Source organism: Schistocerca gregaria, chromosome 3 (genome assembly GCF_023897955.1).
Source record: "Schistocerca gregaria isolate iqSchGreg1 chromosome 3, iqSchGreg1.2, whole genome shotgun sequence".
NCBI lineage: Eukaryota > Metazoa > Arthropoda > Insecta > Orthoptera > Acrididae > Schistocerca > Schistocerca gregaria.
Window position 1 is genome coordinate 538,613,799 of NC_064922.1, and position 13,304 is coordinate 538,627,102.

The 13,304-nt window shown below is 39.3% G+C and overlaps 1 protein-coding gene across 2 annotated transcripts in view; it reads left to right on the forward strand.

The window, feature by feature from the left end:
* The window catches only part of LOC126354444 (1-phosphatidylinositol 3-phosphate 5-kinase-like), a 294,219-nt gene that overhangs the window by 213,826 nt on the left and 67,089 nt on the right, over positions 1–13,304 (forward strand). For both annotated transcript variants that reach the window (XM_050004130.1, XM_050004131.1), the window contains exon 21: positions 6,974–7,153. In XM_050004130.1, coding sequence (XP_049860087.1) covers positions 6,974–7,153 — 180 coding nt within the window. The remainder of the gene's footprint in view (positions 1–6,973; positions 7,154–13,304) is intronic.

The window sequence follows — 13,304 nt, forward strand, 5'->3', positions numbered from 1 at the left end:
CAGCAAACCCGAGAAGTGTATTTGCAAGACTTAGAACTAGCTGCATTGAGACCTCATAATTTGGAATGAGCTATAGAAGAAGAGGGATGATATATCACGATGTAAAGGAGTAAAAAAGGCTGAGATAAAGACAAAAGTATAACTCTAATGGATAGAGAACTAGTATACACACTGAGCAGTGGGGAAGCAAGATACACTACAGTTATTATCTGTTAACTATAAAATACAATGACATTGTCCTGTAGGACATCACACTGTCGCATCTTAAGGTAAACTTTACTATATGCCATCTGTGCCCTGCACTTGTTCATGATATACGACAGATGTTACCACAGTATGTCCATGTCAAGTTGGAGGCAGCCAGTGAGTGGACAGCATGTGGTAGCTTATGAACAGCTGTTCTACAGCACATTTGCACATTTCATGTTCTAATATTGTTTAAGATTTCATCTGAAATATGAGTATTGATTGTGATGACAAAATTATGCTAATTACTCATGTTATACAGATGGCTTTGTCTTCTACTCTGCCTTTTTTTTCCAGGCATTTCTTTTATTTATATAAATGTCAATTTTTCATTGTGTGGAAGTAGTGTTAATGATTTCATCTCAAAAACTGAACCTACATTGTGGTGGCAGACTGATCTGTAGTATAAACTAAGGTCTAGCATAGATTTGAAGGTGAAAGTTTGGTTGTGACTTGGAAAATCCAGTGAATGTGAATACCAAATCTAGATTTTGGTGACAAACTGATACTTAGCACAGCTGATGTCTAGGTTAGCTAGGAAAGTGACAAGTTGGTTGAGAGTTGCCAAAGTCAGTGAATGTGAATCTGTAAATGTAGATTGTGGTGATAAACTTATCTGTAGCTTATTGTGAGGTGTAGCTTAGGTTGAATGGTGATGTTTTGTTGTAGGTTCATGTTAACCTGGAAGCAGACACTTTCATTTTCCAGTATTTTCTGTATGTTTGTGTCCAGAGTCCTGCAGCATGTGTGTCACAATAAAAATATTTATTACATGTTTGTTTGTATTTGCCCCTACAAGTGATGTGTTTTTCTCTGAACACTCAGTTTTATTGCACTGTAACACTTAGTACATTAATGTCGATGTGGTGGTGCAACAACCACTTCTCATTGACGACACCCTGTGCTACTCAGAGAGCAGCTTCACAGTAAAGCCACCAGAGGGCAGCTGCTTCAGGCATTCCAGGACGTTCGTCAGTGTGCACATCGTAGAAGATGCACATATGTGGAACTATCTTTTTCTACCAAAGCTGCAAGCGCAGCCACTCAAAAATTTGTAACTCCATGCCATGGCCTGTTTACTTTGAAGCAGCGGATCTCAAAGCCATAACCTTTCCAGTGTGCATCCGAAGATCACCACTGAAATCATTCATGACTTCACAGCTCTTGCAATTGCCTCACCACTTGGATCTGTGATGGCATTCTGATCGGCTCCCTGAAGAATCACACATAACAGGTGTAGGTGAAATAAAGTTAATTGTTGTATGTTTTTACCGGCCATTCAATTCTGCTGTGGCAGTTCCAGAGTCATTCAAAGGAAGTGTAAAGTCAATAGCATCTAAATACCCAGATCAGGCAATACTAGTTGGAGGCGACTTTAACCTACTGAGTATAGACTAGAATGTCTATGAGTTCATTGTGGAGGGCACAGACCGACAGTCATGTGAAATACTTTTGAACAAATTTTCTGAAAACTGTCTTGAGTAGTTAGCTCGGCAGCCCGCACACTGTGGAAATATCTTAGACCTTGTAGCTACAAATAGGCCGGACCTTATCAACAATGTCAGTGTAATTATGGGGATTAGCGATCATGATGTCACTATAGCAACTGTGATTACGAAAGTTAATAAATGAGACAACAAGAGTAGGAGAGCATTTCTGCTTGAAAAAGCAGATAAGCACTTATTAGCGTCTCACTTAGTGAACTGGCATCACTTAGTTCCAGTAAGATGGCTGTAGAGGAATTATGAGCAAACTTTAAACAGATTGTAAATTGTGGTCTGGAGAGTCATGTGCCTATTAAGTGGATAAAGATTGAAAATACCCACTATGGTTTATAAACAAGATTCAGAGGCTGCTAAGGAAGCAAAGGCTGTCGCACTCTTGGATCAAAAGGGAACGCACAAATGATGACAACTGAAGATTAGTAGAGATTTGTGCGTCTGTGGAAAGATCTATGTGTGAAACAGACAACTGCTACCACGATCACACCTTAGCAAAAGATCTGACAGCGAACCATTCAGTCTGGTGTGGCAGTTGAAGATAGCAAAACAAAAGCCGAAATTTTAAATTTCATGTTCAAGAAATCATTCACATGGGAGAATTGTTCAAACATACGATCATTTGACCATCAGACAAACTCCCATGTGGAAAACATAATAGAAAGCATCCCTGGTGTAGAGAAACAAGTGAAAGATTTGAATGTAAATAAATCACCAGGTCCAGATGGAATCCCAGTTCGATTTTACAAAGAACACTCTACGGCATTGTCACCTTACCTAGTTTGCATTTATCGTGTATCTCTCACCCAGCACGAAGTCCCAGGCACTGGAAAAATCTGCAGGTGACTCCGGTATAAGAAGGGTAAAAGAATGGACCCACAAAATTACAGACCAATATCCCTAACTTCTGTTTGCTGCAGAATTCTTCAACATATTCTCAGTTCGAATATAATAAACTTTCTTCATACTGAGAAGCTTATGTTCATGAATCAGCATGGTTGTAGAAAGCGTCACTTGTGTGAAACTCAGCTTGCCCTTTTCACTGTTTCACATGATATACTGTAAACTATGGATGAAGGGCAACAGGCAGATTCCATATTTCTAAATTTCCAGAAAGCATTTGACACAGTGCCTTGTTGCAGGCTGTTAAGGAAAGTATGAGTATATGCAATAAGTTCAAAGATACGTGAGTGGCTCGAAGACTTTTTATTTCATAGAACCCAGTATGTTTTCCTCAATGCTGAGTGTTTATCAGAGACGAGGTTATCACCAGGAGTGCCCCAGGGAAGTGCAATAGGACCACTGTTGTTCTCTATATACATAAACAATTTATCGGACAGAGTGGGCAACAATATGCGGTTGTTTGCTGATGATGTTGTGGTGTATGGTAAGATGTCAAAGTTGAACGACTGTAGAAAGATACAAGATGACTTACACAACATTTTCATTTGGTGTAATCAATGGCAAGTAGCCCTAAATGTGGAAAAATGTAAGTTAATGCAGATGAGTAGGAGGATCAAACCTTTAATGTTCGCATGCAGTAGTACTAGTGTACTGCTCGACACAGTCAAATCGTTTAAATATCTGGGCATAACGTTGAAAAACGATATGATATGGAACAAGCATTTGAGAACTGTGATAAGGAAGGTGTATGATTGACTTCGGCTTATTGGAAGAATTGTAGGAAAGTGGTTCACCTGTAAAGGAGATCGCATATAGGACACTGGTGTGGGCCATTCTTGAGTACTTGGGATCAATACCAGCTCAGATTAAAGAAAGACATTGAAGCAATTCAGAGGTGGGCTGCTAGATTTGATACTGGTAGGTTCGAACAACATGTAAGTGTTACGGAGAAACTTCTGGAACTCAAATGGGAATCCCTGGAGGGAAGGTGACATTCTTTTCGAGAAACACTACTGAGAAAATTTGGAGAACTGGCATTTGAAGCTGATTGTTGAATGAGTCTACTGCCACTGCACATAAGGACCACAAAGATAAGATACGAGAAATTAGGGCTCATGTGGAGGCATATAGACACTCGTTTGTCCCTCACTCTATTTGCGAGTGGAACAGGAAAGGAAATGACTAGTAATGATACAGGGCATCATTCACCATACCTTGGCTTGCAAAGTATCTATGTAGATGTATATGTAGATGTAGATGTAGAGTGGTAATTGGTGACTATTCCATACTTTTTCCAGGCTGTAGAACTTCTGTTTTGGACTTCAAAATATTTTTTTACTTGCTCAGCAGGAGTTAATTTCATATTCAAAAGGGACTAATACAGCTGAGTTTCATAGCAAAATTTACAAGTTACTTTTCAAAAGAGTGCTTTTTTGGTTAAGTTTAAGTCAAGAAGAAACCTTATGGTGTGCAATTCATTACTGCACTTCACCAGTGACTGTAAGCCATGTTTCTGTTGTAATAAAATTAATTTATGTACATGAGAATGTGTCAGTTGTCAGACAGTGATTAAATATGTTAATTGCTACCTTATTCTCCATGTTGGTTATCTCTGGTGTATCGAAGGTAGCAGTTACTGTTTTGTTTAATAACTTAATATTACTCCTGTGATGGAGACAAAAACATTGTCACATTGTGGCTATACATGTCAAATGTTCCACCATGAAATTTTTCCATGACCACTCAAAACAGATTTTACCAACATGCAGTATGAGGTTTGAGCATAAACAGCTCATTGTAAAGTTGTACAAAATCTTGTGCTACCTTTGATACAGATGCATCTTGTGGAACAATTAGTATTTAAGTATATACTACCAAATGAAACACATGAAAGTATGAAGCAATTATTACATTGCACTTATATCAAGGAGACACAAGATCAGATGTCATCCTACCCCATGCTACTTTGCTACTTTTGCTTGTCTACAGTTTTCTGTAATCATTGCAGACGGGTTTCTTTTAGGGAACGTTCATTTCCAGAGCTATAAGAAACAGTTGTATTAAGATATGCATGATAGGTAAAAGACATGAGAATTTACATTCAAATCAGTACAGCTTTCATCAAGGGCATTTTTGCATGACAGTTTATACAATAAGTGCATATATTGTTTACTTTAATTCACATGTGATAATTCCAGAATGAGATTTTCACTCTGTAGCAGAGTGTGCACTGATATGAAACTTCCTGGCAGATTAAAACTGTGTACCGGACTGAGACTCGAACTCAGGACCTTTGCCTTTCGCAGGCAAGTGCTCTACCAACTGAGCTGCCCAGGCACAACTCACAAGTTCGAGTCTTGGACCAGCACACTGTTTTAATCTGCCAGGACGTCACATGTGATGAATTTGTGATTAAATGACTTGTAGCGTCTGCCTGCAATCTCATTGTGTATATCCAGTACAAAGTAATGTATAATGTGCTTTGTTTGTGAAATGATGATACATGGGTGACATTCATTTCATTGTGTTACTTTAATTCAGGTTAAAGTAAGTGTTCCATCAGGAACAATATGGAATGTTATGTTTCAGTGGTGTTTGCGTATCAGAAGAAAGATAATATCCAGTTTTTATTCAAAATCATCGTAATTAACTTTAAAGGATGACATAGTCAGCAGTTAATAAATATGCACACGAGATTTCATGTTTCACACCTCATCCAGTTATGTGCCATAAAAATGGGTTAAATTTGGTCACTTTTTAAGGTTTTTTATGAATTTTGATGTGAAGATTAAAACTAAATGTTGTAATTGAATTAGAGACCATTTACCTCATAGTGATGTGAAAACATAACTGTAGCATTTTGTTTGCTGTATAAAATTTTTAGCTGTGGTGAAAGTTTCCCAGGAAATGGGGTAACTCTGGTCAGCAATAAAATATTATGAAAAGATGAAGTTACAGCCACCTACATTAGCATTGGTCACTTAAAGTGAACATTATAAGATCACAATAACTTTCTCTAACTGGCTTGCACTAAATGTTGTATTAGGAAATTAAATACACAAATAATTTTATTATTAAGTGAATTGAAAAGTAAGCTGAAACAACATCATAGCCTATAGGTTAAATACAATTCTTTTTATTGGAAGACATTCTTGAAAAGATATGTCATGAAATTTAAGAGTTTCAGAATATAAATTTCTAATTAAAAATAATGATAAGAAAATTAACAGACCTCCACAGAAAGGATGCGAGAACACTGGGTGTTTCCTGTATGAATTTCTTTCGTTTTGTCCTGTAGAAGGTGTAGAGTATATTTTGGAGGCCTGGTGTAACGATATTTTCCTTTTCAAAATCTCTTCTAATGCATTTTGTAAATAAATTTGGTTGCAACTACAATATGCATACCCTCCTACTTTTCATAGGTACTTTCGGCTTCGCCAGCGTTACTCTGATAATTCACATTGTGGATCTTAAAACTGACTTAGCCAAACACTACTTGTTGTTTATGCACATTTTGTGTGTGTGTGTGTGTGTGTGTGTGTGTGTGTGTGTGTGTGTTAATACAGGGTGTTTCAAAAATGACCGGTATATTTGAAACGGCAATACAAACTAAACGAGCAGCGATAGAAATACACCTTTTGTTGCAATATGCTTGGGACAACAGTACATTCTCAGGCAGACAAACTTTCGAAATTTTAAAATGTATCAGGTTTTTTTATAAATAAATATGTCAGTAACTCAAATGTTAATTTGATCTCCATTATACATTACTGGACATGCACCTACTGGCCAGCATGTACACAACCATGAACTATTACCTCCCTTTCATGTGAGAACTGACTCATTCATCATCTTAACAGGAGACATGATTAATCCCATTTCCAGCATTGTTCAACTTGACATTTTTCCCACATATAAAGCTCTTTGAGAGAGGAAAGTATATTCAGTAGAAGCATAACTTTAGATTTGTAGTCTCTTATGTACCCATGCAGACACCAACACGTGTAACTTCTGAATTAGACTGAAATTAAATATTTGACTCTTGGTTTTTCTCTGTGTTATGTGGTATGCTCTTTTTAAAACAGGGTAAAGATGGATTCCATGTACAATGGAAATCAGTTAAAAAACCATCATACTTTAATTGTGTCAGATAATAAAAAAAGTTGCTTGTAATAATAGATTGCGGTTTATTCCCCTTTGCATAATATCAGTTTTCAAAGGGACTGTATTAAGATCTGTGAACGTAATGCGTTGTTGTCATTTGGAATGTCAGTTTGTTATTTACTGTGATGTGGTGTACACATTGCATTGTTTGTTACAGGCAGTGCCACAGGATATTAATGATACAGAGACATGTGAAGGATCCACCAGTCCTTGCTCAGAAGGCCAAGAAGTTGAATGTCTCTCGTCTCCAAGTATGCAAGGGGGCTCTGATATTATTGATGAAGATCTGGCTGAAGATAACTACAATTTGCCTCCAGATACAGTTGTTGGAACTGTGGATGGTAATTTTGATAAAAAATACTTGTCAGAATTTGTTGCAATAAATAGTGTTGGAGCAGGATTTGATTTTGCGCAAGCAGATAACTCTCTTTCGAGAACAAGTTTATCTCTTGTGATTTTTTATATTTACCAAATTTTTAAGATTATAATGGTTTTATTCCATGAGGTTGCGGGTTTGGTAATTATTCTTATTAGTGGCAGATAACTTGTAAAAAATTAATTTACAATTTTTTTATATTGCTATGACATAAACTGCTGCATTAAATATTTTACAACTGCATTACATTTTGCTCAACTTAGCTAAAAACCAAGTCTCATTACTTTTATATTAACCTTCTTCTATCAAAAGGAAAACAACTAACAATAAATTATTGTTAAAAATACAGCATCTGTGGCTCATCATGCAGCTTGTCCTCTTATCATCTATGACCTGCTCAACAGACGCAACAGCGACCAGTCTGTGCTTCACGGCAAACAAACCCCAATTGACTGTGATGCTCGCTGACTCTCACAAAATAAAATGAAATAAAGTGTAAAACAAGAACCAGAACCTTCTGATAGAAAAAATAAAGGTGTTACATACCAGTCCAGTAAAAAAATAACTTCCTCATAAAGAATCAGCATGGGCCAAGGACAAGCCACTCATGAGAAACACAGCTGGTTGCTTGGAAATAACATACGCTCCCTGCTGCCATTGGATAAGCAGCTGCAGCAGCAAGTCATATACTCCTAGCTCACTCATTTGTTACATAGTTTAATTCTTATTTTCTTTGCGTGTTTTTGGTACTTGCATTGTTTAATTCATAAATTTCGTGCATATTATAGTACTTGAGAGTTGTAGCATTGCGTTTTAGTACGTGAATAGTGTAAAATCGCGTAGTCTCCTTCCGCCGCCGAGCAGTGTGTCAGCAGTGCGCAAGTAGCAGCATTACTACATTTACTAGGCAATCTTGTATTTTAATAACTGTTTAAATTTTGTGTTGATTTGTTTGTGATCTCTGTAGATTAATTCAGACTTTCTTTGCACACGTTTTTAGCATGGCTAGGGACTGCAACTGCTGTGTTCGGATGCAGGCTGAGTTGACATCCCTTCGCTCCCAGCTTCAGGCAGTGTTGGCTTCGGTCACACAGCTTGAGGCTGTTGCCAATGGGCATCACTGTGGGGGTCCGGATGGGGGTTTGTCAGGGACGGCCAGCTCGTCCCACGCATCCCCCGATCGGACTGATACTGTGGCTGCCTGGGATACTGCCCACATTGAGGCTGATCCCTCACCTGTGGTAGAGTGGGAGGTCATCTCTAGGTGTGGCAGGGGGCGAAAGACATTCCGGAGGGCTGAACGGAAGGCCTCTCCAGTTTGTCTGACGAACCGGTTTCAGGCTCTGTCTCTGGCCAATACTGATCTTCGGCCGGAGATGGCTGCTTGTCCTGTTCCAGAGGTTGCCCCTCAGTCTGCAAGATCAGGGCAGTCGCAGAGGGTGGGCTTACTGGTAGTTGGGAGATCCAATGTCAGGTGCGTAATGGGGCCCCTTAGGGATATGGCAGCAGGAGAGGGGAAGAAAACAAATGTGCACTCCGTGTGCATACCGGGGGGAGTCTTTCCAGATGTGGAAAGGGTCCTTCCGGATGCCATGAAGGGTACAGGATGCACCCATCTGCAGGTGGTCGCTCATGTTGGCACCAATGATGTGTGTCGCTATGGATCGGAGGAAATCCTCTCTAGCTTCCGGCGGCTATCTGATTCGGTGAAGACTGCCAGTCTCGCTAGCGGGATGAAAGCAGAGCTCACCATCTGCTGCATCGTCGACAGGACTGACTGCGGACCTTTTCCAACACTGACAATGTTGAGTGTTTATGGAAAAAGTTCAAGGCAATCGTAAAATGCGTTTTAGACAGGTACGTGCTGAGGAAAACTGTGAGGGACGGGAAAAACCCACCGTGGTTCAACAAAAAAGTTAGAAAACTACTGCGAAAGCAAAGAGAGCTTCACTCCAAGTTTAAATGCAGCCAAAACCTCTCAGACAAACAGAAGCTAAACGATGTCAAAGTTAGCGTAAAGAGGGCTATGCATGAAGCGTTCAGTGAATTCGAAAGTAAAGTTCTATGTACTGACTTGACAGAAAATCCTAGGAAGTTCTGGTCTTATGTTAAATCAGTAAGTGGCTCGAAACAGCATATCCAGACACTCCAGGATGATGATGATGGCATTGAAACAGAGGATGAAATGCATAAAGCTGAAATACTAAACACCTTTTTCCAAAGCTGTTTCACAGAGGAAGACCACACTGCAGTTCCTTCTCTAAATCCTTGCACAAATGAAAAAATGGCTGACATTGAAATAAGTGTCCAAGGAATAGAAAAGCAACTGGAATCACTCAAAGAGGAAAGTCCACTGAAACTGACGGGATACCAATTCGATTCTACACAGGGTACGCGAAAGAACTTGCCCCCCTTCTAACAGCCATGTACCGCAAGTCTCTAGAGGAACGGAAGGTTGTAAATGATTGGAAAAGAGCACAGGTAGTCCCAGTCTTCAAGAAGGGTCGTCGAGCAGATGCGCAGAACTATAGACATATATCTCTGATGTCGATCTGCTGTAGAATTTTAGAACATGTTTTTTTCTCGAGTATCATGTCGTTTTTGGAAACCCAGAATCTACTCTGTAGGAATCGACATGGATTCCGGAAACAGCGATCGTGTGAGACCCAGAAAATATTAGATACAGGCTCCCAGGCAGATGCTATTTTCCTTGATTTCCGGAAGGCATTTATACAGTTCCGCACTGTCGCCTGATAAACAAAGTAAGAGCCTACGAAATATCAGACCAGCTGTGTGGCTGGATTGAAGAGTTTTTAGCAAACAGAATACAGCATGTTGTTATCAATGGAGAGACGTCTACAGACGTTAAAGTAACCTCTGGCATGCCACAGGGGAGTGTTGTGGGACCATTGCTTTTCACAATATATATAAATTATCTAGTAGATAGTGTCGGAAGTTCCATGTGGCTTTTTGCGGATGATGCTGTAGTATACAGAGAAGTTGCAGCATTAGAAAGTTGTAGCGAAATGCACGAAGATCTGCAGCGGATAGGCACTTGGTGCAGGGAGTGGCAACTGACCCTTAACATAGACAAATGTAATGTATTGCGAATACATAGAAAGCAGGATCCTTTATTGTATGATTATATGATAGCGGAACAAACACTGGTAGCAGTTACTTATGTAAAATATCTGGGAGTATGCATACGGAATGATTTGAAGTGGAATGATCATATAAAATTAATTGTTGGTAAGGCAGGTGCCAGGTTGAGATTCATTTGAAGAGTCCGTAGAAAATGTAGTCCATCAACAAAGGAGGTGGCTCACAAAACACTCGTTCGACCTGTACTTGAGTATTGCTCATCAGTGTGGGATTCGTAGCAGATCGGGTTGACGGAGGAGATAGAGAGGATCCAAAGAAGAGCGGCACGTTTCGTCACAGGGTTATTAGGTAACCATGATAGCGTTACGGAAATGTTTAACAAACTTAAGTGGCAGACTCTGCAAGAGAGGTGCTCTGCATCGCGATGTAGCTTGCTGTCCAGGTTTCGAGAGGGTGCGTTTCTGGATGAGGTATCGAATATATTGCTTCCCCCTGCTTATAGCTCCCAAGGAGATCACGAATGTAAAATTAGAGAGATTCAAGCACGCACGGAGGCTTTCAGACAGTTGTTCTTCCTGCGAACCGTACGCGACTGGAACAGAAAAGGGAGGTAATGACAGTGACACGTAAAGTGCCCTCCGTCACATACCGTTGGGTGGCTTGCGGAGTATAAACGTAGATGTAGATGTAGAACATTTAGATTCCTCTTCCTAGGTATCCAAAATAGCATTAAACACTTTACCACAGTCTGAGCAGACAACACAAGTAGAATCTGCTTGTATATACCTACTCTCAGGTCATCTATGCGATGCATGGTGGGGGGGTGTGTGTGTAGGGGGGTAGGGGGGGGGGAATGCCTTGTGATGACATATTAGTACCTTGTAAAGGTACACCAGTCTGGTGTGACAGTAGAAGACAGCAAAAGGAAAGGTAAAGTTTTAAATTTCACATTTAAGAAACCATTTGTTTAGGAGCATCTTACAGATGTACCGTAGTTTGACTGCAGCACAGACTCCCGTATGGAGCACGTACACAGGCATTCCTTGGCGTTGAAAATCAGCTGCCATAGTTGAAGACAAATAAGCTATCAGGTCCAAAAGGAATCCAAATTCAGTTTTACAGGGAGCACTCTTTGGCACTGGCCCCATTTTCAGGTTGCATTTATTGTGAATTTCTCGATCTGTGGAATTTCTTAAGTGAATGGAAAAAAGTGCAGGTGACCACTGTATTTGAGAAGAGTAACAGAACAGACCCCAAAATTACAGATTAATATCCTTATTGTTGGTTTGTTGTAGAATTATTGAGCATATTCTAAGTTTGAATATAACAGAATGTCCAAAACTGTCCAAATTTGTTACTTTTGATTACATTATGGTAGTGAACAGTGATCAATGTGTTACAAACATGTACTATCAATAACAGTCTTGATCACAATTTATTTATTACGGTGACTGGTTTCGACCACTATTGCGGTCATCTTCAGACCAATGAGTAAGAACCTCTTTCTGGTGGCAAATCACTACTCAAATTGTGTGATTGCCATCAGAAGGAGGTTCTTACTCATTGATCTGAAGATGACCACAGTAGTGGTTGAAACTGGTCACCGTAATAAATAAATTGTGATAAAACTGTTTTTGATAGTAAATATGTCCAAATGTGGTCTAATATTAAAAATAAAGATTCCAAGACTTACCAAGCGGGAAAGCGCCGGTAGATAGGCACAATAAATAAAACACACAAACACACACACACAGAATTTCTAGCTATCGCAACCGACGGTTGCTTCTTCAGGAAAGAGGGCAGGAGAGGGAAAGACAAAAGGATGTGGGTTTTAAGGGAGAGGGTAAGGAGTCATTCCAATCCCGGGAGTGGAAAGACTTCCCTTAGGGGGAAAAAGGACAGGTGTACACTCGCGCACACACACACATATCCATCCGCACATACACAGACACAAGCAGACATTTGTAAAGGCGCTTTCCCGCTTGGTAAGTCTTGGAATCTTTGTTTTTAATATATTTTTCCCATGTGGAAGTTTCTTTCTATACCTAACTGGTGCAAAGTCTGTAGTACTCTGAAGTGCCTTCCATGGAATAATATAATACATAAAATATGTTCCTAAGTGTTACATATTAAAATATATATGAAGATACTAATATTATTAAAAATTTAAAAGAACTTTAAAACCTCCAAAAGTATCTTCTCCTCCTTCCATTTGATGATTGTAGAGCCAGGCATTCAAAGGTGCCCCCTGTGAGTTTAAATAATTTAAGCATAAAAATTCTAAGTATAACACATCAAACATAAATCGCAGGTTTTTTATATCAGTAAAAATATCAAAAGACAACTTTATAAAATTCCGTAAATGTCTTCTCTTCCTCTTATATATCAATCACAGAGTTTCTACTGTGTCAGATCAAACACTGTGCCACACTGAAGTTTCCTCTGTCATGTCTAATTTGCTACTGCTAGTGTGCTGTGGACTGCCACAGCTGATGTTTTCTAAAGCTTCTTATGCCTTCCTATAGTAAGGCTATAACATGCCTGAAAAAAATTTGTGATAGTTACTATCCATGCAGTCACTTTCCTCATTAAGGAGTTTCTCTAGATCTTTCCTTTCGTGTATATAAATTTCCATTTCATTCAGTACATTCAGATAAAGACTTCTTGGTGCTCTGTGTAGCACTTCCATTCGCTCACTTGTTGTCCTAAATTCATGCTTGCTGTCTTTTGCAAGGGCTCCAAATACTGTCTGATCACTGTTACTAGATTTTTCCTTGTACTGGATTTCAAAATTTCATCTCATCTGTCCTATGCAGTTCCTATCACGCACTGCACATTTAATTTTGTACATCGTGAAGTTGCTGTAGTTACTTTGCTTCATTGTATTTGGTCTGTGCTTTAATCCATGCGCCATTTTCCCCTCATTTTGAAATGTCACAGTGATGGTGTTTTTTTTAAAGAACTTTGCAATTCTCTCTGACACATACCCTTTGTATGTCAAAATGACGAATTTC